The sequence below is a fragment of the Labrus mixtus genome, chromosome 8 (genome assembly GCF_963584025.1).
Source record: "Labrus mixtus chromosome 8, fLabMix1.1, whole genome shotgun sequence".
NCBI lineage: Eukaryota > Metazoa > Chordata > Actinopteri > Labriformes > Labridae > Labrus > Labrus mixtus.
Window position 1 is genome coordinate 27,335,363 of NC_083619.1, and position 24,631 is coordinate 27,359,993.

General features: G+C 41.7%; 1 protein-coding gene across 1 annotated transcript in view; it reads right to left on the reverse strand.

The window, feature by feature from the left end:
* Window positions 1-12,778: 12,778 nt before the first annotated feature.
* The window catches only part of LOC132978386 (receptor-type tyrosine-protein phosphatase N2-like), a 203,926-nt gene continuing 192,073 nt past the window's right edge, over window positions 12,779-24,631 (reverse strand). The window contains exons 21-23 of the mRNA XM_061043562.1: window positions 23,787-23,851; window positions 18,081-18,154; window positions 12,779-15,555 (exon numbers count right to left, since the gene is read on the reverse strand). Of these exons, the coding sequence (XP_060899545.1) occupies window positions 15,484-15,555; window positions 18,081-18,154; window positions 23,787-23,851 (211 nt within the window). The 3' untranslated portion in view covers window positions 12,779-15,483. The remainder of the gene's footprint in view (window positions 15,556-18,080; window positions 18,155-23,786; window positions 23,852-24,631) is intronic.

The following is a 24,631-nucleotide window of genomic DNA, read 5'->3' on the forward strand; positions in this document are numbered from 1 at the left end:
GCACGCTCTCTGTGTATCAGCCCAGCACTGACATCTCACCATTAATGCATGGCCATAGATCCTGTTTGAGCCTGTGTGTAATTCGGTCCTCTCTGTGTGAGAAGCATGTCTCTAAATTACAAAGTGGGATTAATAGAGTATGTAAAAGTTAAAAAAAGTAAATAAAACATTTGGGTGTAACATTATATTGGACAGTAGAAACTCAGAGGGAGAAGATGCCCCATAAAGTCTCACTACAAGTTAATATTGGCATGCATTACCTCAGTGGCAGTGGAGATTTTGACTAGTGTGTCCACCTGGTACAAGATGCTCCCATTCTCCTCCCATGACACACCGCGGAGATAGACTGTTGGTATCCTCGTTGGTGAGAAGCTCGACGTCGCTCCACATCGCCATTTCACAGAGCTAGATACATGGAAAGAAATGTCAATCTAAATGTTTGTGAAGTATTTAGCACAAGTGCCTAGGAAGGTGGTAGAAAGGCAACTCAGCAGATGACAATTATTTACAGTGATTAAACCAACACGTGTTAACTTAACAAAACAACAAAAGTTCAATGTAAATAAGGCAACTTACTTCTTAATGAAATCAGACTAAGAAACATGTTAAAGGCAGCACGTCCTCACCTCTCCTCAAGCAAGAGCACATGTCTCCTGGCTTTATAGATGGCCCCATTAACAAAATGGCCGCAGCTGGGTGCAGCACAACTCAAGTAGTGGGTTTACACTTTTCTCTTAAAGCAAATAAATCTAAATAAACCCTTAAATTAACCTCAGATCATTTACTCAACTCAATGAACTTTAAATAATTAAATTACATTCCACCAGTAACTTAAACATGAAAGAAATTATTAGAAATAAAACATTTCTCAGAAATAAAACCCCTTCAAAATGGTCTGCCCCAGCGATGACATCATCAATCTGATAAATACCCAGGAAGTGGTGGGCTATCCCCTTTTAGCTGCATGGAACCACATGGTGAACTGAACAAACAGAGGTAAGTCTAGATAAGAGACAATCAATGATATTTTGCAATTCCAAAAACTAAATAATAACGACTGAACTAAATCAAGACTGTGTTTGCTTTATGTTTATTTATACTTTGATGTTAACTGGAACTAGTGATGGCGAAATGAGGCTTTGTGAAGCAATGAGGCTTTCCAGCCAATTGTATTGTTTTGTTTTAACATTTACCTTATTGGGAGATGACAACTCAAAATGCTCCCAAACAGGAGACGTTTTCCTCTTTCTCGCAGGCTCCATTTCTTGAAAAAAAATAGAACCAAAACTCCAACTCTCAACAACCAACTAATGCAAACAAAGGAGACATGACAAGTGGGTTTCGCTACCTTTTATCCACAACCCGAAACACAAACAAGTCAATGACGTAGCTCTACTCGAGGTGAGGCCTCGTTTGTCATCGATGACGCGCTTCTCTGAAAATGACACGAGCCTCGATACGGGGCCTCGGCTAGAAATGCCCCTCCTACTCGACACGCGCTTCAAAGCCTGGGTGTCAAACGTAACATCACTAACTGGAACTTAATGCTAACACAAACAGGGATAGTAAGTTGCTGCCATGTTGCACAAGCCAAAGTAAATTAAAGCTAAAGCCATTATTCCTGCCCACTTAAAAAAAACAAAAAAAAAACAGCAATTTTACACACACCTGTAAGTGTGTGTGCTTTTTAAACTGTGCTTCTCTGTCCCTATGTGTGTGTTTGACAATGTCTGTCCTGTCTGTATGTGTGTGTGTATCCCGGTGTGTATCTGTGTGCGTGCCCAATCAGCTGTGCATGGAAACACACCCACTTTACTCTCCAACAGGCCTCTAGCTCCTCTTGATTGGCTGCCGTAAATCCGACACGCCGCCCTCCCATTGGCCGGCAGACGAGGAAGGCGGCAGTTTGATGCTGTTGCTAAGTTCCTGTTGCTAGGTTCCCGGGCTGTTGCTAGGAGACATGTGATGCATTATGGATGGTTGGATCTGAAATGCTGATGACTGGACTCACACTCTCTCTCTCTCTCTCTCTCTGTCTCTATCGTTTTCTCTCACTCTCTCATTTCATCATTCTGTCGCCAGCTTTTTATCGCTCATTTAAATTTGTTTTAATGGCATGACCATAATTAATACGCTGAATCCAAAGCAGGTTGTGCGAGGCTGTGGTGTAGGTGGTTATTAAAATATTCACCCTGCTCCTCTCTAATTAAACTCATCACTCTGAGCAGGATGTGAGCTACAGGAGTGATTTCTGTAAATACGTCGCTGCTCATTCATTGATAATATAGAACGTGTTTGAGACTGTAGATTTCTTCTGCAGAAAATCTGAATTTTAAATCGTTCTTGTTTAAGAAGTTGCCAGGGTGCTCATCAACTACTACAACCTTACTTCCTTCGATGTTGCATGTCACCGCCTCCTCTCTCTCCTCCGAACATTTCCTGTCTCTCTGCAGCTGTCCAATCCAATAAAGGCAAAAAATGGCCCAACAAAAAAAACCTTTTTTATGGTACGTGGTAAATGGACTTCAGCTTGTATAGCGCTTTTCTAGTCTTGTAAAGTGACCATCAGTATTACCTAATCTCATTCTACACATTCAGACGCCGCCGCCTAAGCGTCTTGCCCAAGGACACATCGGACATGTTGCTGCAGGAGCTGGGGATCGAACCACCGACCTTTTGGGGTTGCGAGACGACAGACTCTACCAACTGAGCCACAGCCCTACTTTATAAAGTGTTTATTTTCAACCAGGAACAAACCGTCCAAGCATGTAGGAAAGTACTTGTGCGCAAATATGGATCAATATATCGTTAAAATCTGCAGTGAATAGAAACACAGGTGGTGGGGCGCTCGTGGGACAGTGGTTAGTGTGCGCGCCCCATGTACGGAGGCCATAGATCTCCAAGCGGGTGGCCCAGATTCAAATCCGACCTGTGGCTCCTTTCCCGGATGTCATTCCCAACGCTCTCTCTCTCCCTGATTTCCGACTCTATCCACTGTCCTATCTGTACAATAAAAACAGAAAAGCCCAAAAATAAACTTAAAAAAAATAGAAACACACGTGGATGTGTAAATTAAAATTTTAAAACTGGACGAGCTATATCGATATAAAGGATTAAAACTGCTGCTATGTTAACACTTTAACTTATTAAACTAATCCAAACGCTGAGTAAAAAAAGACCAAACAGGTTTTCCGAAGGCACCTGGATATTTGACGATTTCTTCCTTTTGATGGTTTCTTTCCTTTTGTCCGGGTTAAATTAACTGAGCTCAACCCCACGTTTATTTTTTTAACTACTTTAGAATATTGCAGAACATTGTGACCTCTGACGTGTGACTTTCTCACTTATTGATTTCCCGAATGGACGGTAACCCAATGAAGCTAATTTCATTGCTGCACTCTGTGAGGACACCAGCCCCTCTGTTTCATTGCTTACACTTTTATTGTGATTCGAGCAGCAGTCTCTCTCTCTCTGTCTCTCTCTCTCTCTCTTTTCCAATGTGAGGTCAAAATGAGCATCATTACCTTTGTGTTGTCGGCGCACAGAGGAGCTGCAGACAATCTTTCCCTCACTACTCAAAAAAAGAAGAAAAAGAAGAAAAGGCTCACTGGGTCATTGTGCATCAGAGAGCTGCCTCCATGTCTGATCAAAGTCTCTTTTGTTGGCTGTGATGAAGGTGACAAAGCATGCTCTCAAAGCACCGGCACTTCCTATGTAAGATTTTTCCATGCACGCACCCACATTTTACTACAGGACAGAGAGATACATCAAATGCAAATTTCCTTTGAATGTGAATTTAATGCAGCTGGGCAGGACTGAAGAATCTGTTAGATATTGCTATGTAAAAGGTTCAGTATGTAAGATTTTGACTGAAATGATAAAGTGAACTTACTATATGATCAGACATTAAGGAAACATGCTATGTTGAAGTGCTGGCTTCTCTGACAACAATGCAGCAGCCAGTATGTCCTCCTTCTAACTTTAGATTCTGCTCCTGAATGATCTGGATTTGTTTGGACCAGAGAAGGTAGGCTGTTTTAAGGCGACCCCCCCCCCCTACACGGCCCGTTTTGGACGCCCCTCGGTTTGCCAGATATGAGAGCAGTTATCAGGTCAACAGGTGTTGCAGCGATGGAAGCGGTCAAGAGAAGTGGTTCAGATAGAAGTGATTGTACCCGACCTAAAAAGCCTCTGCATGTTTCTAATAAGCTCCACGAGCAGAAACGTGCTCAAACTAGGATCAATATTGGAGATGCTTTTTGAAAAATGGAGAGAGGTTAGAACACAGAAAGGTTTACAGACCCATGCAGAGCTGGATAAACACTGAAGCTTCAGAGTCCACCACATGGTGACCTGAGTGAGCATCGACGGGGGGGGGGGGGGGGGGGGCGGCGGCTCTCTGTGATGTTTTGAATTTGGACTGCAGTACCCATTTTAACCACTAGGGGTCAGAGTTACATACTGCTCCTTTAAAATTTAGCCTGTGGTTTCAGATACTCAGCCATGTTTTACTATGATATATGTTTGGTAACACACTTTCCATGTCATGCAGCTATTTCTTTCTTTACATAAAATACAAAGAAGAAGCAAATTATATCATGTGAAGTATATTAAAAGGTCTGACCTGGAGCAGAGTCTTCACTTCAATGCAGTAAATTATCCTTCATCTTGAAATCCTGTTTGAACTCTACACACCCAACTCTTCTTCTTCTTCTTTCCGTTATATGGTGTGTTGCGCTCAGCTTCCAGGTGCATTACCGCAACCTGCTGTGTGAGAGCGTGGACCAGAATTATTATATCAACACCCCCAGTTAGAAAGAAAGAGGAAAGTGTCGGCACAGTCACTTCCCTAATTCAGTACCAAGTCCTCTCCAAACTTCCCGATGTCCATTTCTAATTGTACTTTTCAGTGTTGTAAAATAACATGTTACTGTTTCCTCTATCCGGCAGTGTTGTCATAAACCTTTGAATTGCATATTACATTTTCAAGACTTTTTATTTCGTCTTGCGCTCCAAACTCTAAATCTTGTTTTATACAGGATACATGAGTTTGTCAGTTGTAACACACACGACACAAAAACACAGAATTAGAGTATCTGTATAGACCTTCTCTTCATTTTATTATTTACAGAGACCCGAGGTTATTCCACCATGAGCAAGATCATGACATCATCGGCGAGGAACAAAAACAACCTTGCAACAGGCAGAAACCTCGAGCAGAACCACACTCGTTGGTGAACAGCCATCTGTCTCGACTGGATGATGACAGCGCTTATAAGACTAAGCTGAAGATGCATAGGAGGCAAATTCATCTCTTGTATTTAATTCTCTTAAATATTTAATTCTAATAAACCATAGCTGAATTAGTAAGGGTTTTAATTTTAACACTCTTCCACATTTTTTCATGTGTTGCCAAAAATGTGTCAACAGCTGCTGCACAGATAAACACTTCCCCACTTTACGTTGTCGTCTATAAATTCAGATTTCTCCATTAAAAGTTGTAGGTACTACTTTCTGCTTACAGGTGTCTTTGGTCTGTGGTCTGTTTCTCTCGCTCACACTCTCATACACACACACACACACACACACACACACACACACACACACACACACACACACACACACACACACACACACACACACACACACACACACACACACTCACACTCACACCACCCAGATGGCAAAGAAGCCACTCAGTCGCAGCTCTTATCTTTGAAAATTGCTCAAGTCTGCACGTCGAAAATACCTGCTGCTGCACTCTTTGATTCCCCGAGATGGCAGGCAGACATGTGTCTCAGTCTGTGTGTGTGTGTGTGTGTGTGTGTGTGAGAAAGAAAGAGAGAGAGAGTGTGTGTTGCATAGAAAGGCAGCCAGTTTGTGTCTGTGTGTGTGTTTGCCACAGTGGGGAGTATGTCATCTTGTGTGTGTAACACTTGTGAGAATTAAGGTTGTGCAAGGTGCTGTGTGACTTGGAGTGTGTGTGTGTGTGTGTGTGTGTGTGTGTGTGTGTGTTGCGCAGATCCATGACAAGCCAACTGTGACAGGCTCTAATAGCTCTCAAACACATCCTTGTGTGTGCGTTTCCTCTGTCTCTTTTTATCTCCCGCTCTGTTATCACCTCGAGTCTTCTCCGTGCTTCCACCGGCTCGGCTCTTCTCTTCTCTCCTCCTCCTCCTCCTCCTCCTCCAACCGCCAGCGCCGCACCAGAGCGAGACAGATAGAGGAGGAAGTTGGCCGAGAAGTGGCGTCGGCAGAGAGTTGTGCTCGGTGGTGACAGTCTGAGCTCAGACCTTTTAGCAAACACAGGTCACCCGTGTTAGTGTGTCATTGAATCGTTACCAACTCGCTCTGACGTGAAAAACCTTCAGCACTGCACCTGATTTTATCTGGAGGGAAACGAAGGATGAGAATCAGCCACTTCCTGTCACAGATTTCACTTTCTTTTCCAGTTGCATCCCTGGCTGTGTTTGGTCCTTCACCTACAGATTCTGCATTTTTATACGTCCATGTTGATCACATCACATCTTCTTTTCACCCGATAAAAAATGAAATCATCTGATCCAACAGGGTCCTAAGATGCTAGACTCCACCCCCGGTGGTGGAACAAAATAACAAACTCCATTTGATCTGCAGAGTCCCTTTGCACCTTTAAGAAAAAGCTAAAGACCCAGCTCTTTCCTGAACACCTACACAATTATGATACTGATGAAGATAGGGATGATGATGTTGCTAACAACGATATTTAGGATGGTTTTGATGCTGATAAGAACGCTGAAGAACAGCTGTCGATGTTGTGCTCTGCCCCTGGTCACTTCCTGTCAGCACCTGTGACCAGTGTCCAATCAGACCTTGGAACTTCCTGACGTTGTTTCCTTCCTCTCTAGATCCTTGCTTGTGTTGTACTTACTCACTGATGTATTTTTGATAAAAGCGTCTGCTAAGTGAATTGTAGAATAAAAAATCTCAAGTGTAAAATCTCCTATTGAAGAAAAGGTTTATGCCAGACAACAAGAGGTTTCTTGTAATTTGTCAATATTTCATATATTGTGAGATCTTCTGTGTGCCTTTGCTTTGTATTCTGCAGCCTCCACCAGACAGACCAACAGTTGGGCGTGTTAATAAAACTCCAAGAACGACAACAAGAAACAGAATCCAAAGTGAGCTTCAACTTTTCATGTGACGTGAAGATTTTGGGCTTTTTCTCTTAGATGTGAGTGAAGACGGATTGATGTGGATGCAGCAGCCGTCAGAGATGGAGACAGTTCAGATGTTTTTACTCAGACGGCTGCTCAGAGCCATGAAGAAAACTGCTTGCTTTTAGCTGTGACACTGCAGCTGATAAGTTATCAAAACATGGAAATTAGTTACACAGAATAAAAACCTTAGCATTAAACCTACACAAAATGTTAAAGGGGACATATTATGAACATATATTTGGGTAACCCGAGTGTCTACAGACCCACAAAATGTGAAATAAACCCATCCAGTCCTTTGTTTGTGGTCTGCATAAGTCTTAATTTTTACTTTATTACCTCTAGTAAAAAAAAACAACTAATTCAACCAAATGTGCTCATACTTTCTGTTGCATTTGTGCAGATTTTTCTAGAAACAACTTCACTTAGTCATCATTTTACACTCACACACACACACACACACACACACACACACAGGATGACTTGCAGCACAGAGATATAAACCACCTGCAGCTTCTCTGTATGCTGGAAATAACACTTTCATTTTATTTTCCTACAAAAAAAAAAAAGGAAATAAAATCCTCCGGCTTGCAGCGCATGAAACCAAATCATTTAAAGCTGTGATCGTCCCTGATGTCCTCCGACACACATCATATCAATCACAGCCTCATTCTCCTCCTAATTCTCCCACGTGCACATGTCAGTCTGGTCCGGCAGCCGCACATCATTTGTAATTATGCAAAACAGTCCTTTCCTCGTCGCATGGAGGAAAGCAATTTTTCTATGCAAATGGTTGAATTCCCCGCGAGGGCCGCCGGTGGACGCGTGGTCATAAACGTGCTAATGATGAGTGACGACGGGCGATATTGGGGCCACTGCACGTGCGACACCGATGAAAATGATCAACTAAATGCCAGAAGTGTCCTCACAACGGGTGAACCGGGCAGGGGGGGGAGCGAGGCTGAGATCACAGCCGTGGCCGTCGGTAATCCAATTGGACGAGGCGGTAATGAGAAAAGATCTGAGGGGGTGATTTAAATTAAAATAATTTATATTTTTTAATTTCAATAATAAAACCTTCTAGTCTCTTTGAGGTGCAGGGTGAAGTGATAATCGCTCCAATCCTGCACGGCGTCGTGCAAATAAACCCGGAGCTTGTCGGAGCTTAATTGCATTATAAATATCGAGTGTAAATTGAGCTCGAATCATTGAAACTGCCCCGACCACCTTCACTGCGAGGCGAAACAACCTCCTGATTGCCACACTTATCAGATATGACCTGAGAGCTAACAGAAAAGAAAAGGTTGTTTTAGGGGGATTTACGTGTGATTCTTGGGTTAGGGTTGACTTTGATATTCTGCTTATGCTTACAAATACTTAAAAATGGTCTGATTCATTATATGCATTTTAGTTAAGCGGTTAATTATCGTTAAATACATATATCTGTGTAAATCAATATAAACCTTGAGTGATCGCCCCAAAAGATAAATATATCTTTTTTGGGGGTCGTAGGGGAATTTTTCTGGTAAAGGAGCAGGTCCAGGTTTTTCGCCCTTACTTATATTGATTTTTGGTTATTGATGACTATTGTAGTAATGATGTGTTGATCTGTTATTGTTTGTGGGTTTGTTGACCTCCAAAAGGGGGGATTATGTTGTAGTTTGAACAGTTGAATCATAACAGAAACACACAATCTGGACAGCAACAGGTACAAACCAATAAGTATCTAACCTCTGAATTTGGCCAGGTCATAAGGTCATGTTCTGACACACCTTCACACGTACCCAACCCACTCTTTCCTGGTAATAGACCAGGTGTCCGTCCAAGAAACTTCTAGGAAATGGTCTTTATATAGCACACATGTTGTAATTGCTCAGTGTGTTGATTGCCCATAAAAGGATGATTGGGATGTTATAACATAAACAGATCCTCAATTCACAAGCCATACGTCTCTGTCTGATCGTTCAAGAGCATTTACTCTTCTACACTGTTAGTACGTATTTTCATGAATTCCTTCATCTTGATCATTTTGTGGATATATCTTTGAATTGTGTCAACCATCTCAGATTAATTCTTCTTTTAGGTTTGTGAAGCTGTAATACATATGTGTAAGAGACCTCATAGCAGCAGAGTTATATTTGGATTGAAGTGTGTGCTGTGAGCTGAAAAGGAAATGTGACTCTGAGACTGAAGAAATGTGTATGTCTGATATTTACGAGTCAAGCTGATGTCTTCTTTCTAGCCTTTTAGAGATGTATCCAAGTGGACAAGAATCTGTGGGCTGTACCTTCTAGCAGAATATAATCAACACTGTGAAGATGAAGACTTTGCCATTGATTGTCAATGATTGTATGGCATTCTGTGTTGTCTGACCATGGCTGAATGAATCCTAAGATGATCCACAGTCTGTTTCACGATTTCATAATTGTCCATTTAATAAAGAAACAACCCCCACCTAACAACGGCTTAAATGAGGAAGACATGACTGTGAAAATCAGGAAGACAGGAAGTCACCCCAACAAAGGCGTAGTAACAGCGAGAAGATTCACAATTTCTGTGTGTTGTTTTTCTTTTATGCCTTCAACCCGTTGACTGTATAAAACTGGTCTCACTGACGTCACCCATTTCTTTCTGAAGAGGCGTTAGAAATCCTTACGATGGCGGTTGCCATACTGGAAATGTTATCTCATAGTGATGTGTCGCTCGTGAATGAGACGGCTCTCGCTCTCTGCTGGATTTTTTTAAGTGAGAGATTGGAGCCGGTGTTCTATGCAATCGAACACCCATCGAAATGTACTCCCATGCAGCGTCTGTGCAGTGCAGGGAAGCATTACTTTATTTTGAAAGAGGCTTTTCATGTCACAAGATCACTTCCTGCATCATTTTTAATAAAGATTGTATTATAGAGAGTCACTACATGCTTCCTGTTTCCTAATGACACAAAGATAAGCACATTATGGAGTCACACTTAGACTCTGAGGGAGCGTTCAAAAGGGTTAAAGGTTTTGAACGCTAAGGTGCGACACACAGCAAGGCAAAGACAGTCTGCGAACAAATCCAGAGGAGAAGGCTAAAGGCTGGGTCAAGAAACAAGCAGACTTCAAACGAGGGAAACACTGTGAAATGGCAACATGAAGGAGCACACACTGGGATTCACGGTGCGTTCAATTTGATCCTATAAGTCGTAATTCCGAGTCACCGGGCTGATACGTCATCGGGAACGCCCCTCTGAAGTCGGAATTCCTCTCGACACAAACCCACAGGAGCTTTACGTACTGCTACCTGAAAGGTCTTTGTCATTTGTTTCATGTTATCTCTGTCAGGACGCCAGATCTCACCATGTGAATGTCACTCCAAACTGAGCCATTAAGCCCGTATGTGCCTTTCAGACGAGTACTCAACCGCTGAGTGACGGCCCGTCTGCTCCCAGGTGAGCCATTTTTATAAATGTGATTTTATTAGTGGGTATTATTTTAATGGGTGCTGTAAACCCTCACATAAAGACGCTGTTTATAAAATCGACTGTGTGATGAACGCGAGTGAGCGTGCTTGATTATCATTCAGAGAGAAACGATGACATTTCGGAGGCGATGAGTCACAACGTCCACGGCACCTTTTATTGATCACCAAACAGTCACAGAATGTCTGTCCCAATCTGTACGTTTCACACGGACTGTGTCATGAACAAGCGGGGACAAAATATGAGAAAAACCTTTGTGAATCTCCAGAAGTGTAATTTCAGAATGAAATGTGTATTTATATGTATAAGGGCTGTCAAATTATTACATTTTTTAATCGTGATTAATGGCTAACTTTGAATTTCATCGCAATAAGTTTAATTTTCAATCCCATGTTTGAAATTCTATTATTTAAAATACAATTTTTTTTGTCTTTTATTTTGAGGTTTTATACTGTCTTAAGCTGAGAGTACTTTACTTGCTGTTTGTATTCAACCCTGCTTTTATTTTGAAATACAGTAAGGACCTTCTGGTAGAGTGAAGGTTGGGACATGAACTTAAGCACAGAAACAGGAAGTGGTTAGGGATCACAAACTGACGTCAAACAGCTCAAAGGAACGGTAACAAAGGTCAATGTGTGATGTCATAAGGTCAATGTGTGATGTCATAAGGTCAATGTGTGATGTCATAAGGTGGATATTACTTTGGACTCGTCAGCTGAGCTGTCTTGAGAGTTTGTTAAAGTGAAATGAGACATTCAAAGATGCAGCTTTGTCCTTCTTTTACATCACTGAGACTACAGGGAGACACTGAGGACGAGTATCTACGGAGAGCCTGAAGGGACAAAACAACATGAGATAAAAATATATAAATGAATGCATTAATTCCAGACCTTTAAGTCGGGGTTGTTCATTTTCTCCCGATACACTTTTTAAGATTTTTGTTGAAATTGTCTTTAAATCCTGACAGAAATGAATGCACGTTGACTCATGCATGTAAGTGAGGGGGCGTGGCTTCTGAGGGAGCAGAGAGGGGAGGGGGGTGGGTGCAGAGGAACTAGGAACTACCAACCCTGCCTTTAATTAATCGCGATGAACTAGCTAATGCTGACAGCCCTAATATGTACAGTATATTTATATTTGCTGGGGATTACTTGCTTTTGGAAAGAAGTAGTTGTTCAAGAGGAAGTTTAACTGAATGAGTAATAAAGTTGTTGTACAGTGAAAGATGAGCTTCAGGATGTCGCTTGTATCACGCCCAACCTCGTCTGATTTAAAATGCATCAAGCAGTCTGTGCTCCTTCATAAAACAGATGTTTCACCACCCACCAAGACGGTACACATGATTGTATATAATTGCATCCCAAGCATAAATTAAATGTCGGATTATGGTGAGACGGTGGGAAAAAAAAAAAAGAAGAGACACAGAACTCTCAAGTCAGGATTGCGTTACAATACTGCATCAACAATGAGACTTTATTCACAAGTTGTTTACACCAATAGAACAAAAATATCTTCTGTTTTTTTATGCTTTTACTTTGTGGTTTATGTACAGTGGTAATGCGTCAGACCAGCCATCTATTGATGTCGATGGAGTGTGAAGAGAGAACAGCATCAGGGAATATGTTCATTCTAACAAGTTTAGCTTTTTACTCACATGTCAAATGGAAACTAGAATCATATATTTGTAATGTCGTTTCATTCTTCTAACATACATGACGGAGATCATGAATAATAAGGTTGAATTTGCATGAATCAAGCTGTTGTAAGGAGCATTTCTTGCAGCGTGTTTTTAACATTGTGATGAAAAAAAAGATGGAGTCGATTCCAACAACATGACACCAGCTTGCTGCAGTGTTGCATCATATTGATACTGCACCACCTTTCAACTCGCTTCAACCGCGATCTGCACAGTTTAGAGATGATAATCCTTGGCTTTTGCACTTTTTAAGGTCCTTGGAGAATTCTCGCGCAATACATAGTCTGAAATAAAGTGGAAAAGTGAAACCCACTTTTGTTTGTTTGCTTTGAAAGTTTTGTTAAGATCGCCTCGAGGGCCACAAAGAACAGCACACGTTTCTGCTGGATACAAAGCCATGCACTAGTAGCGGAGTGTATGCAAGTCATATTATAAGTGACTCAACAAAGATTGGACAAACGACTAGACTCTGACCAATAGAGACTTTGAAACTGTCCATTTACTGTTGGCCAATTGAAAGCAGTGACACTAAGTTAATTTGACACAAACTGTGAGCTGGTTTCCCAAATTCATCTCCTGATAATTGATTGGTTCATGCTGGTTAGAAATATTTAAGTTAATAGTATGATGTTCTCAAACATAAGGTGAGATCAGGAACCTTTCCTCTGGCTCTAGAAGTCGGCAGATTTAAAAAAAAAAAAACATCCCATAGGAACACAGACTGTGTGAACTATGTGATTTAGGAGAATCTAATTGTCTTATATCGTCCTTTTATGATGAGTTAAGAACACCTTTGATAAATGAAACATCGCTCAAAATCCTGAAATATTTTGGAGCTCCGATGACGACAGGAGGGAGCGGTTGTTTAATTTCAATATTTATAAGTCGGCCATGTTTATTTCGTCATAGAACCTTACGATGATTGATGATTGATTTTATATTATTATTGTGTCACTCATTAACACACTTATTTTGGACTGGGTATATTGTTTATACATGAAACAGTAACATAATAAAATCAATCATCGTAAGGTTTTATGAGGATTTGATGGAAACCAAAGGGAACAAATGGAAACCAATGGAAACTAAAAGAAACCAATGGTAACAAATTGAAACCAATCTTAACCAATGGAAACCAATCTAAACCAATTGAAACCAATGGAAACCAATGGGAACAAACTGAAACCAATCTTAACCAATGGAAACCAATTGAAACCAATGGAAACAATTTGAAACCAATGGAAACCAATGGGAACAAATTGAGACCAATCTAAACCAATGGAAACAATTTGAAACCAATCTAAACCAATGGAAACCTGGGATATTGGCATGCAATACAAGAAAACTGTTGGTTAGCAGTGATATAAAGTGTACGTTATTGAAGATAAATGGTCTTAAATGTTGCTCTGATCATTTTCAAAAGAACAAAATCCATTTATTCTGGAGATAATGTTGGGAAAACCAGCAGACAAGCGTCACTGCAGACTAGTTTTAAATGCAACACAAGCTCAGCTACTGTACATGTACAAATAATCCTTAAATGCTACATAGAAGAACTCGCTATTGAGAAAGCAAGACTATACCCTCCGTGCCCGTGTGAAACACTTGATTTCATAATGACCTCATTCCATTGTTATAAATAATGTAAGAGCACGCGAGCACTGCCATCAAAGTTACTCAAAGACTTTCACAAAGTTTTGGACAGGAGGAAACTCTCTGCCCTGAGATTATTAAAGACTGCAGTGTTTATCATCAGAAGGGTTTTCCATTAAGAAGCAGCACGGCAAAACCTTTAGTCCACGAGTTAATACGCTGGAAGAAGGCCATTTAAAAAAATGAAGCGTTGCACACTGACCTTGTTTCACGTGGCTGGAAAGAGTGTCATCATCACATCTACTGTGTTTTTATTAAGGCAGACATGAGTGTAACTTCACTGACAAACCACAATATCTGTGATCCACAAGAGATAACGGTTCAGGTTGAAGGAACACAAATATTGCTTCCACTAGGATAATGGAATTTATACAATGACATAAAATCATAGGTGTTGTTTAACCTCATCCAGCATCATTTTTTTTTTTTAGTTTTCCTTAAATAAGCGACATTGCAGATGTTTCAAGAAGTCACCACAAAGTCTGAAACAACCTCCTTCTTGCAATTTTGTGTCGCTTCCTGTTAAAAAGCAGTACTTGTTTGGTACTCATTTTGACCTTACTGACAAACTCTGACACTCCAACATGCTGCATTAAAACATATCAGAAAGCACAGCACTTAAACTCAGACGCAAATATGATTTTATGATGATAAACATCGTCCACACGCTGACCAAAGAAGACCTTTCAAGGGCGTCAATTGGTGTCATACCAACATTAAACATCGTTTGGTTGATAGTGTTATTTTATCTAGGGCTACAAATAAGGAATTTTTTATTTCATAATTACTCCCCCACTTCTTTATTTCCCCCGCTTGGATTCCTCATTTGTCAGTCAAAATCTAGAATAATGGACGTGTTAACTTATCTGAACCTAATGTGACATCTAAGGTCATCGAGGTTCCTAGCCTACTGACGCCCCTTATGTCAACCCTCATTCATCAACCCTAATGAAACGATGATACATACACTGAAACACTTTCAGCACTCTCAATATAAATGTGTTTAAATGTCACTTTGGAGTAAAACCAGGCTGCATGGATCATTACAATAGAAGGAAGGTCTATCTATGTACAAGACTGGTTCAATGGATTCCTGGCACAATTTCTTTACTAAGATGGAAAAAAGAGGACGGCTCATTCATGAGAGGAGAGGAGAGGAGGAGAGGAGTCAATCAAGGAGAGGTGAGAGAGGAAGAAGAAGAAGAAGGCGGGAACAAGAACCGAGGGAGGTAAAGATAGAAGACCACATGAAGGGAGGGGAAAAGAGGAGAGAAGAAGAAACAACTGGACTCGTTCCAGAAACTGGAAAAAACTTGGATTACAAGTAAGAAAAATGGAAACATGAGAAAAGGAAAAAAGAGGGAAGGAGGGAGTGGAGACAGCGAATAATCTTGAGCAGATGGGACGTGGAAACAACAGGAGGTTATAGTTGGGACTGTCCTCCAGATGAGACAGAAGGAGGTGCTTCTTTCTGTGCTCTACTGTGGAAGAGCTTTCAGGATGGCGTTCACCTCCTCTGCAACAGCTGTCAGTGCGAACTCAAACTGATCCTGCAGGGAAAACAAAGACAAGGAGAGAAAGAGAGGAAGGCATTTAAAAGTACTGAAACAGTGCAGACACTATACTTAAGGCTGAGAAACTTCCTCACCCCTCCGCTGCATATGCAACAATTAATTATAATGTTCTCTTTAAAAGGTGAACGCTGATGGAAGACCTCGCTGAACGGTGTTGCACAAGTAACCATTTTCATCCATTAATTTGATTTTAATGACCGCACTGAAACGACCTTTTTGGTAAACTGGTAAACACTCGCCGTGTAAACCACTACAGTTAGAATTAATGATAAGGCAGATTTAGTCATGGTTAACGTTGGATTTATTGTGCCATTACATGGAAGAGGGCGTCTTCTCTTACCAGAAATGAAATCCGAGCGCCGATGACAGGAAGCGCTGACCACGAAGGGGAATCAATGTGTGCGAGCGATCGCCGTGACAGCAGCTCCTCTCTCAGGATGCATGGTTTAATAAAGCCCGGGATCGATACAGCGGATGTTGTACACACATCCTGGTTTTTTCTTTCTAATTATGTTCACAGATCAGCCCGGTAATTGAAGTCTCCAGACTGACCCCGAGATTACTCCGGCAGAGAGCAGAGATGAGGAGAGAGTTCTTGGTAGTTTGAGGTAAAGCTCGGAGGTCTCTCAGGTTGTGCAGAAGTGTCTTTAACAGAGGAATAAATCATGCGCCTAATGGACCCTTTTCTCAAATAGAAGAATATTGCATCAATGAAGGACTTTCTATCTTCTGTATGACTTTCATTACCTCTATTATGCACCCTTCAAATAATCAAAAAGTGGATTAAAAGTAAAAAAAACCTTCACTACACTCGCCAAGGTTTCTTTTTTTCCCATTCACTTCATAAAAGTAAAAGACTGTCACAGAACTTCTGAGAGCCTTGAAGCCGGTTTAAGAACAGATTATTAACACCCATTTTGAATTCCATACATATTCCTCTGTGATCTCGTCAGACCTGACTTTAATACCTGCTTTATTACTTCTCAGAAATCGATTGATCTCGCCTGACGGGGGGAGATGAGTCCCGTAAAAAAAAAAAAAAAACCTGCTAATCCAGCGAATCTCACAATGGGAGCAGGAGGAATATCAGCTCACGATAGACTTTGGAATAAAAGAGGTGTGACTGATTTTTTCAGACATGATTGTGAAGTGAAGGTCACAGGTTTTTTTTTCCAGCAGCTGTCAAGGACTAAACTTTGATTCAGAAATGAAGAGATGACATCTTTCTGAAGAGATGATCTCTCGCGCAAACTTTGTTCTGCAGACTCTCCTGTTTCGCAAAGTCATACATGAGCGACCTGTTAGGCCCGGTGGTCACATAGCAGTTTTTTTTTTTCGGGCAGAAAAAGCGCTGGCTGTGAGCTCGGGAGTGTTTGCATGAAGCGTTTGTGCGCTGAGAAAAAGAGTGCTGAACGGTCGCTGTATGACCACCACTGCTCCGTTACTTTTTACTGCATTTTTTATATTTAAGATCGTTTATTTCCCAGTCACACACGGGAGCTAAGAGGATGTGAGTAAAAGACACAAATGGCGTCAAAAAGAGCGCAGGTGACATCAACAGCGCCTTTCTGAAAAGTTGAAAGATTTTCAACTTGAGCACTCGAAACGGCCGCACCAAAAGGGTGGAGAGCTCGGAAAAAAAATACACTGGGTGCTGCGCTTTTTCTCCAGGCGCTCGCTTGTTGCTGTGAACGCTCTCTACTCATTAGAAACAATTGAATAAAGACGCTGGCGTTCAGAAAAAAATGCTACACAGCTCCTTAGACGAGTGTGTGAGCAGCTTAGAGAAAGTTTGTAATGATACAATTAAAAAAAAAAGGACAATTTAAATCAATGAGACAAAAATGATAGTGTGATTCTCTTCTTTAACCAGAAGAGGGCAGTATCTGCTTTTAGCTTCTCTTGTTCAACGTTAAGAGCTGAAAAAAGAAAAAGGCGTATAGGAGACAATTTTGTGTGGACAAAAAATACGCAAGAGACTGATGAACGACACAAATGGAAAAACCAACATGATGTAGCACGTAGGCTGACGCCACGCTAGAAAACTCAAAACAGCAAATATAATGATGCCACTTTTCAAAAAACGAGAATCAAAAGTGGAGTAGGTGACAAGAAGCTGAGAAAATTCAGATTACATTTTCTTTTTTAAGATTTATTTTTGGGCTTTTTATGCCTTTATTTAGAGACAGGACAGTGGATTGTGAGCGAGAGAAAGAGTGGGGAACAACATGCGGGAAAGGAGCCACAGGTCGGACCTGTACCCGGGTCGACCGGGGCGCCCCAACTAAACACCAGGCCACCAGCGCTCCAAAATTCAGTTCTGTGCTTCACTGCCAAAAACACAGGCTCCACCGTTGTATATTTAAAAATCTCCCTTCCTTGTGTGTACTTTTTAAATTCATGATTTGTTTATTTGACACATAAAATGACCTTTTATGAAGATATTATCAGTGTATATGTGTGTGTGTGTGTGTGTGTGTGTGTGTGTGTGTGTGTGTTACCTTGGTCTGAACCATTCCCGGCCTCTGGTCCCTCAGGTGCTCCAGCGTGGCTGCAATATCAATCTCCTTGGCACCTGTCAAACACACACACACACACACACACACACATTTATAAACATGGGATTTGGACTGTGTTCAAAACGCTACAAAGATAATCCAGCTAACATCTGTCATCTGATATTTTATACAGTCGCCCTTTAAAAACAGAGGCAGCAAGAAGGTGATTACATTCATCCTCTGTGAACACACAAACACACTCACTGACTGCACAAACAGCTCGACGGTGGCGTTTATGTGTCCGGGTGTTGAAAAGACAAAGAGGCAAAAGAAACAGTTGGAGAGGAGATCACTGTCAACATGTTTCTAAAAGAAAACTGAGCTGATTCTGGATAGTTGTCCTGTCGCCTTTGAGCTCCTGATCCACCTTCAGAGCTCTGCAGGCCGCTGCCAAAAATCAGGCATGCCTGTGTGAATGTGTGTGTGTGTGTGGCTCGCTTAATATTTAGCCTGTCTTTGTGCCAGAGTCAGGTAATAAGCCCCACAGCTGAGACCAGTTTGGCTGCTGAATGACCTCGAGCCAATCACTGGTCAGATTATCAGACAATGTGAGTCATTAAAAACAGATTAGAGTCCTTTCAGAGAGACAAACTAAAGCATTCATCTGCATCTCGTGTGTATCATCCCTCCAAAAGTTTATTCATTACTTTGTTTAGTGACGATACGCCCACTTCAACGTGTCCTTGAAAGACACAGAACGCACCAAATGGGAGGAGTTAATACTGATGGTCACTGTCTGTGTCGCTTCTTACTCTTTAAGGTCACTGCGAGTCAAATCTTCACCAAAAAGAGAAATGCTTTAAGGTCATTTAAGATTTGAACTGATGGACATTTTCTGCTATCTGTGTGTGAATGTGCTGATTGTCAACAGGCAAGGCTTGGGGGGAGGGGGGGGGGGGGGGGGGGGGCAAGGCCAGTAAGAGGGGCCCCCTGAGGGCTGTGACAAACTAAACCAAAGCTGTGGCTCAAAATGTGCACATTTTGCAATGACAGTCGGAAACCTCCCTAAGGTTGGGCGGCACTCCATCTCGTTGCTCTGCCATGTGTCGCATGCAATGATTTCTGTGAAAACCAAAGTTTGTCGATGAGAGGAGTAAGCTTCGGGACACTCGCAGACATCACAGTGATGAACGCTGATTCGAGGGGCCCCCCCAAAGGATTTTTGCAGAGGGTCCCAATGGAGTAAATAATCGCCTGCGGTGTAAAATGTGCTTTGAGTAGACTCCAGAAAGGAGCTTCACAAACAAGTCCAGGAAATACTAAAGGAAGTCTGATGCACTTTATGCTAACCCCCCCCCCCCCCCTTTTTTTTTAGGAGTTTCATGTTCTATTAGAGAAATTATTTTGCAAGTCTGGCGGGTTTTTAAGAGAGCCGTTTAATGTCTGATTCAATGTTCAAGGATCTTAGCCTTAAAAAAAACAGTTTATCTCTGTATGGATCCTTTCTGCCGAGTTTTCAGACACTTGAATAAAAACTAGAAGCCTCTCAGATACAAAAATAAACACTTTTGATTGGCCATATTTGGTTTAATCGCAGCGATTGTGACTTATCTTACAGAAAGTCAAAGCAATTTTCTTGACCAATTAGACGGCCCAAATGTGTGAAAAATCAAGTCCCTGCTCGATTAAAACGCCAGAGACGAGGAAAGGAAGACATCTTGTTGTAACATGAAGACTGGGGAAGAAAAGGGAAAAAAGATGTGAGCAAGAATTTCATTTAGAGAAAGAAAAGATGGAAAAACACAGAATTTGTTTTCTGTCCGGTCGTTTCTCTCTTCTTCCTCCTCCCCCTCCTCCTCCTCCTCCTCCTCCTCCTCCTCCTCCTCTATCTGAATCCCGAGGAAACAAAAAAGCGCAAGAATTCCCTTTTTCTTCGCTCTTGTTGTGACACATAATAACACGTCTTTTACTCCCCTGCATGAAGAGGGAAATGAATGGTGGGAGAGCCGCTCATTCTCACCGTTTTTCTTATTCTGTTTCACAGGTTTTGTGAGCTTTTTTTTTTCCTTCTCTTTGCCGCACAATAGACCCCCATCTAGCCAGGAAAATCTGCAACACACTACTCGCTGCTGTAGTTTCTTTTTCTTCTTCTTGGTAGAGGACTTAACAAGCTGAGGGCTATTGTGCAGGTTCTGATAAACCCCAAATGGACGCATTGAGAAAAAAAAAAAGAAAAAACGCCTTTTTTTAAGCTTTCCCTCTTTTGCAAATGCAAAAAAAAAACAGAAGAGGAATGGTATAAAAAAACTCTGCCCTCATTTTGAACTTCCCTCCTCTGCAAGAGCCTGGCTTCAGGGTGGAGGTCGCGGAGTAGAGACTGAGGAGGGGGAGGAGGGGGTTGAGAGAATTACAGGGGTCCTTGAGGAGGCCGTAAAAAGACCCTGAAAGACGGAGCCGAGGAAAAAGAAAAAGAAATGCAGGGATGCTGAAAAGCTCCACGGACCCTCGATGGGTTTCATTCCTATTCTTACGATGAAGAGGAGGGAGAAAGGAGGAGGTGGTGTAAGGGAGTGGGGGGGTTACATTATAGAGGGAGGGAGAAGTAGAAGACGTGTGAGAACCACAGCAATACCTCCTCAACCCTGCAACACCGCCATAATACGCAATTTACAATTCATTCCTTCAGAGGAGGAGGAGGAGGAGGAGGAGGAGGAAGAGGAGGAGGAGGGGGTGGGAAGAGTCTTTGATGAGGACGGGGGGAAGCCTGCAAACCTGGGGGGGCCTCTAGCTTCTCAGGACGGACAAAAAAAACCTCCAAAATAAGAGGGGCGGAGTTCAGGACGTACTGGTGAGAAAGACTGCCGTTTTCTTCAGGAAGAGATTTTTCATGAACCTTCATGCAGATTTAATTTTCACGAGACAAACTCATAAAAGACAAGTGTGAATTCAACTTTTAGGGTTGTATGAGCAGCATCAGTGCACTCCCTCTCTCTCTCTCTCTCTCTCTCTCTCTCTCTCTCTTGCTCGCTCAGTCGCAGTGATCTTGCATGTGTACTTTGAAACCCAGAAGGTAAAAGTGTCCTACATGCACTGATGAAATGTAATCCTGACTCAGACTAAAACTGGACTTTTAAAAAACACCTACACTTGCATGTATACACCTCAGTCAGCCCCAAAGTGGCCGAGGCGTTCTGAGCGTGCTCCTCATTTCCAGCACACATGACGAGACAAAGTTTTACAAATTTGATTACAAATGTTGTAATCACATCAAGATCGAACCAGACGACTTCAATCTTATTCTACATGGATACATGATTTATGGATGTTAAGATTTATTTCTTCCATAGCAAATTCTCTCACATCCACAAACTCCTGCCAGGCCCGCCCATGTATCCCCCCCCCCCCCATGTATCCCCCCCTCGGTCCAGAGGAGGGGCTCGTGAGGCCCCTCATCCCTGTCTGACCCTTTGATCTGGAATTAAAGACCCAGGAGCTCGTTCTGCTACAGCAGCACCACACGAAGTTTCACACACTCTCACTTTCACACACTCTCACTTTCACACACTCTCACTTTCACGCACTCTCACTTTCACACACTCTCACTTTCACACACTCTCACTTTCACACACATGACCTCCGTTTAGTGAGTTTGGACCTGAGCTTTTCAGTCAGCATCGTTACAGTTCGGTTGATTGGTGACTTAAAATTCCTGGTCGGTGTGAATGTGAGTTCGGCTGGTTTGAATATATTTTGCATTTAAATGTCTGTTTTTTTTGTTTAATAATGTTTTAATGCTGATTCTCTGTTTTAAACCATGAAAACACCCTTCGAGTTAATCTATGTATGAACAGTGCTCTGTGAATAAACTCGCCTAAGGAAAAAAACACGAGTTTAAAAAATGGACTACATCACAGAAAACTACATATAAGCATGACATCATAGACACTGAATTAGGTCTAAATACTTGTCTTGATATATATTTAAATTACGTTAAACATAACGCTGGCTTCACACTGGACGATTTTAGGCCGGGTGGCGAGCCCTGATTCGCCCCTTCAACGATCAGGGGGCGGGGTCTGATATGCACCTTCTCTAAATAAATAAATAAATAATTAGTGTGTGGTATAATATTCGATTATTTTCCTGCCCCTGATCGAGTCAGAGCCTCCTCGATCTGGAATCATAAATCCCAAAATTCGAGGTCGGACTGCCTCCGCTGGAATACCTGCAGCAGCCAATGAGAGCGAGCAGACTTGGAAGCGTCACCCTCAGCTTGCACTGCAAACTAAATAATAATCCGACTTCTCAGCCAGGATTTCACCTGCTTTGTTTTCATTGTTTTCTGTTTTTTTTTCATTGCAAAATCAAACACAGGAGGACAGCCAGCTGACGATGTCCATCTTCCTCCATATTGTATGCATGTTTTCTACATATCTGTGTTCATATTCTTTTCTGCATCTTAATTGTGTTTTCTTTAATTTGGTTATATTTTAGGATTGTTTAGGTGAAGGCTTCAAAATAAACTCTTTGAGTTTTCTGCCTTGTTTTTTTTTCCCTTAATGTGCAAATAAATAAAAACTAAAAACTATTTCCTATGAGATCTTGCGTCTGTTAAATCTTTCTACAAACTGAAGGTGTGTGGTCTCCCTCGGTCTGGCAGGGCTGCGAGCTACTTCAGGCAGTGATCTGAAGCTGCACTGGTTTCACCCTCGACATGCCTCAGTCTCCAGCTCCGACATCACCTCCTTCCAATTAGCGGTTCTATCTAAGCTGCAAGATGTCCGGCCTCTCCCCTCTGCTCCTTCATGGCGAGCTCTGACCTGCAGCACTCGTGCTCAGCCTCGGACGCCAAAACACAAACACACCTTCTGCTGCACTGAATATCTTAAAGTTAAAAATCGTTTAAAGCCGTCCTCATGTTTGTGGCCTCCCACGTTATTAAAAACTGGTGGAGATTTAAAAACGGTCCAGTGTGTCGCCAGCTTAATCAGAGAACTTTTAGGTAATGACACTTAATTTGACTTCATGTCGTGAACTTTTTATACCGCCCTGTGAAAGTCTGAGCTCCCTGCGTGATTAGCTCTCTGTGTTTATGATAACACGCTCTAATTACAGTCATTAAAGTGTAATCACAGTGTGCTTAAAATGTACTGATAACACATTCAACTTTTCAAATTCACCTCTGCTTTCATTTTAAAACACTTTGAAAACTTCTCCGTCTCTAAACTTTCTGCCAACAAATTATCTCATTGCTCTCTCTCTTTTTTTTTACTCATCCAGTTACATTTCTTGATTTGTATTTTATTTTGAAAGGGTTCTAATGTGTTCGAGTGGCACAACAGGAGATAATAAACCTCCGCAGTATGGTGCCAGAGCGGCTTATCATCAACTGAGATAATGAAACAGATATTAATTAGCGGTAATTAATCCAAACTCGCCTGTGATTTGGCCGTTTTTTGTGTTAATAGAAAACGTCAATTTTCACCTTCTCATCATCGTCCTTAACATCCAATTTAATTATTGCTAAATTCATTTCATGACAGCGATAATATTTGGACGGCGGTGTTTTGGCAATTTTTGACACCTGTGTTTTTTGGTTTTTTTTTGCCTTTTGGAGTGCATGTCGTCATGGCAACGGGTCTAAATAATACAAAAGGCAATACAAGGAAGAAAGAAGGAAGGGGGCAGAAGAGGAGGAGGAGCACCCACCTTTAGCCATCTTGTTGAGGACCATGTCGACCAGGATGTAGGTGCCGGACCTTCCCGAGCCGTCGCTGCACGGGGCGGGCGAGAGACAAACACACAGGGAGGGAGAGAGAGAGAGAGAGAGAGTGTTATACCATCTTATCAAACACGTTATACAAACAATCATCTGTTAGCACTACTTTAGACATTGATCATGTTGTTTATTTGACTGAGAAAACTTTTAACATGAATTAAACTACAAAAAAAAAAAAGATGCAAGAAGATGGTCAATTTCAAAATGAAGGATTCAATAACTACAGAGAGTAAACAGCATCCACTGTCTGCAAACTTCATGAAAACTTCTTACATTTCATTAAAAATGTTCGGGTTAGCAGCTCTTATCAAATAAAAAAAATCCTGAAGGAGAAACATGAAACCTCTGCTGTTGTACTTTAAGTACGTTAGAGTCTCATGATGGACCACTAACATTTTGCCCGCTGTAAAAAGACGAGCATTTTTTAACGAGTGTGTGTGACTTCATTGTCTTATGCAGCAAGCCTCAAGTGGACACTCGATGAACTGCAGGTTTTTTTTGGCACTTCTGCATTATTGGCTTCATTTTTCCAACCTTGGGATTTCTGCTTGTACGGGACATGTTGACCGGCGTCATTGTTTTTTTAAAAGTCTATGATCCTGCAAATTTAGAATCAGACTAACTCTTATAATATAAAAAAAACTGGAGGAGGAAACATAAAACCTCTGCTGTCGCCCTTTGTGAGAGTATGCTGTAGTCTCATGATGGACATTTTGCATTATTTCTGCCTCAAGTGGACACTCGATGAACTGCAGTTTTTTTTGCACTTCAGCTT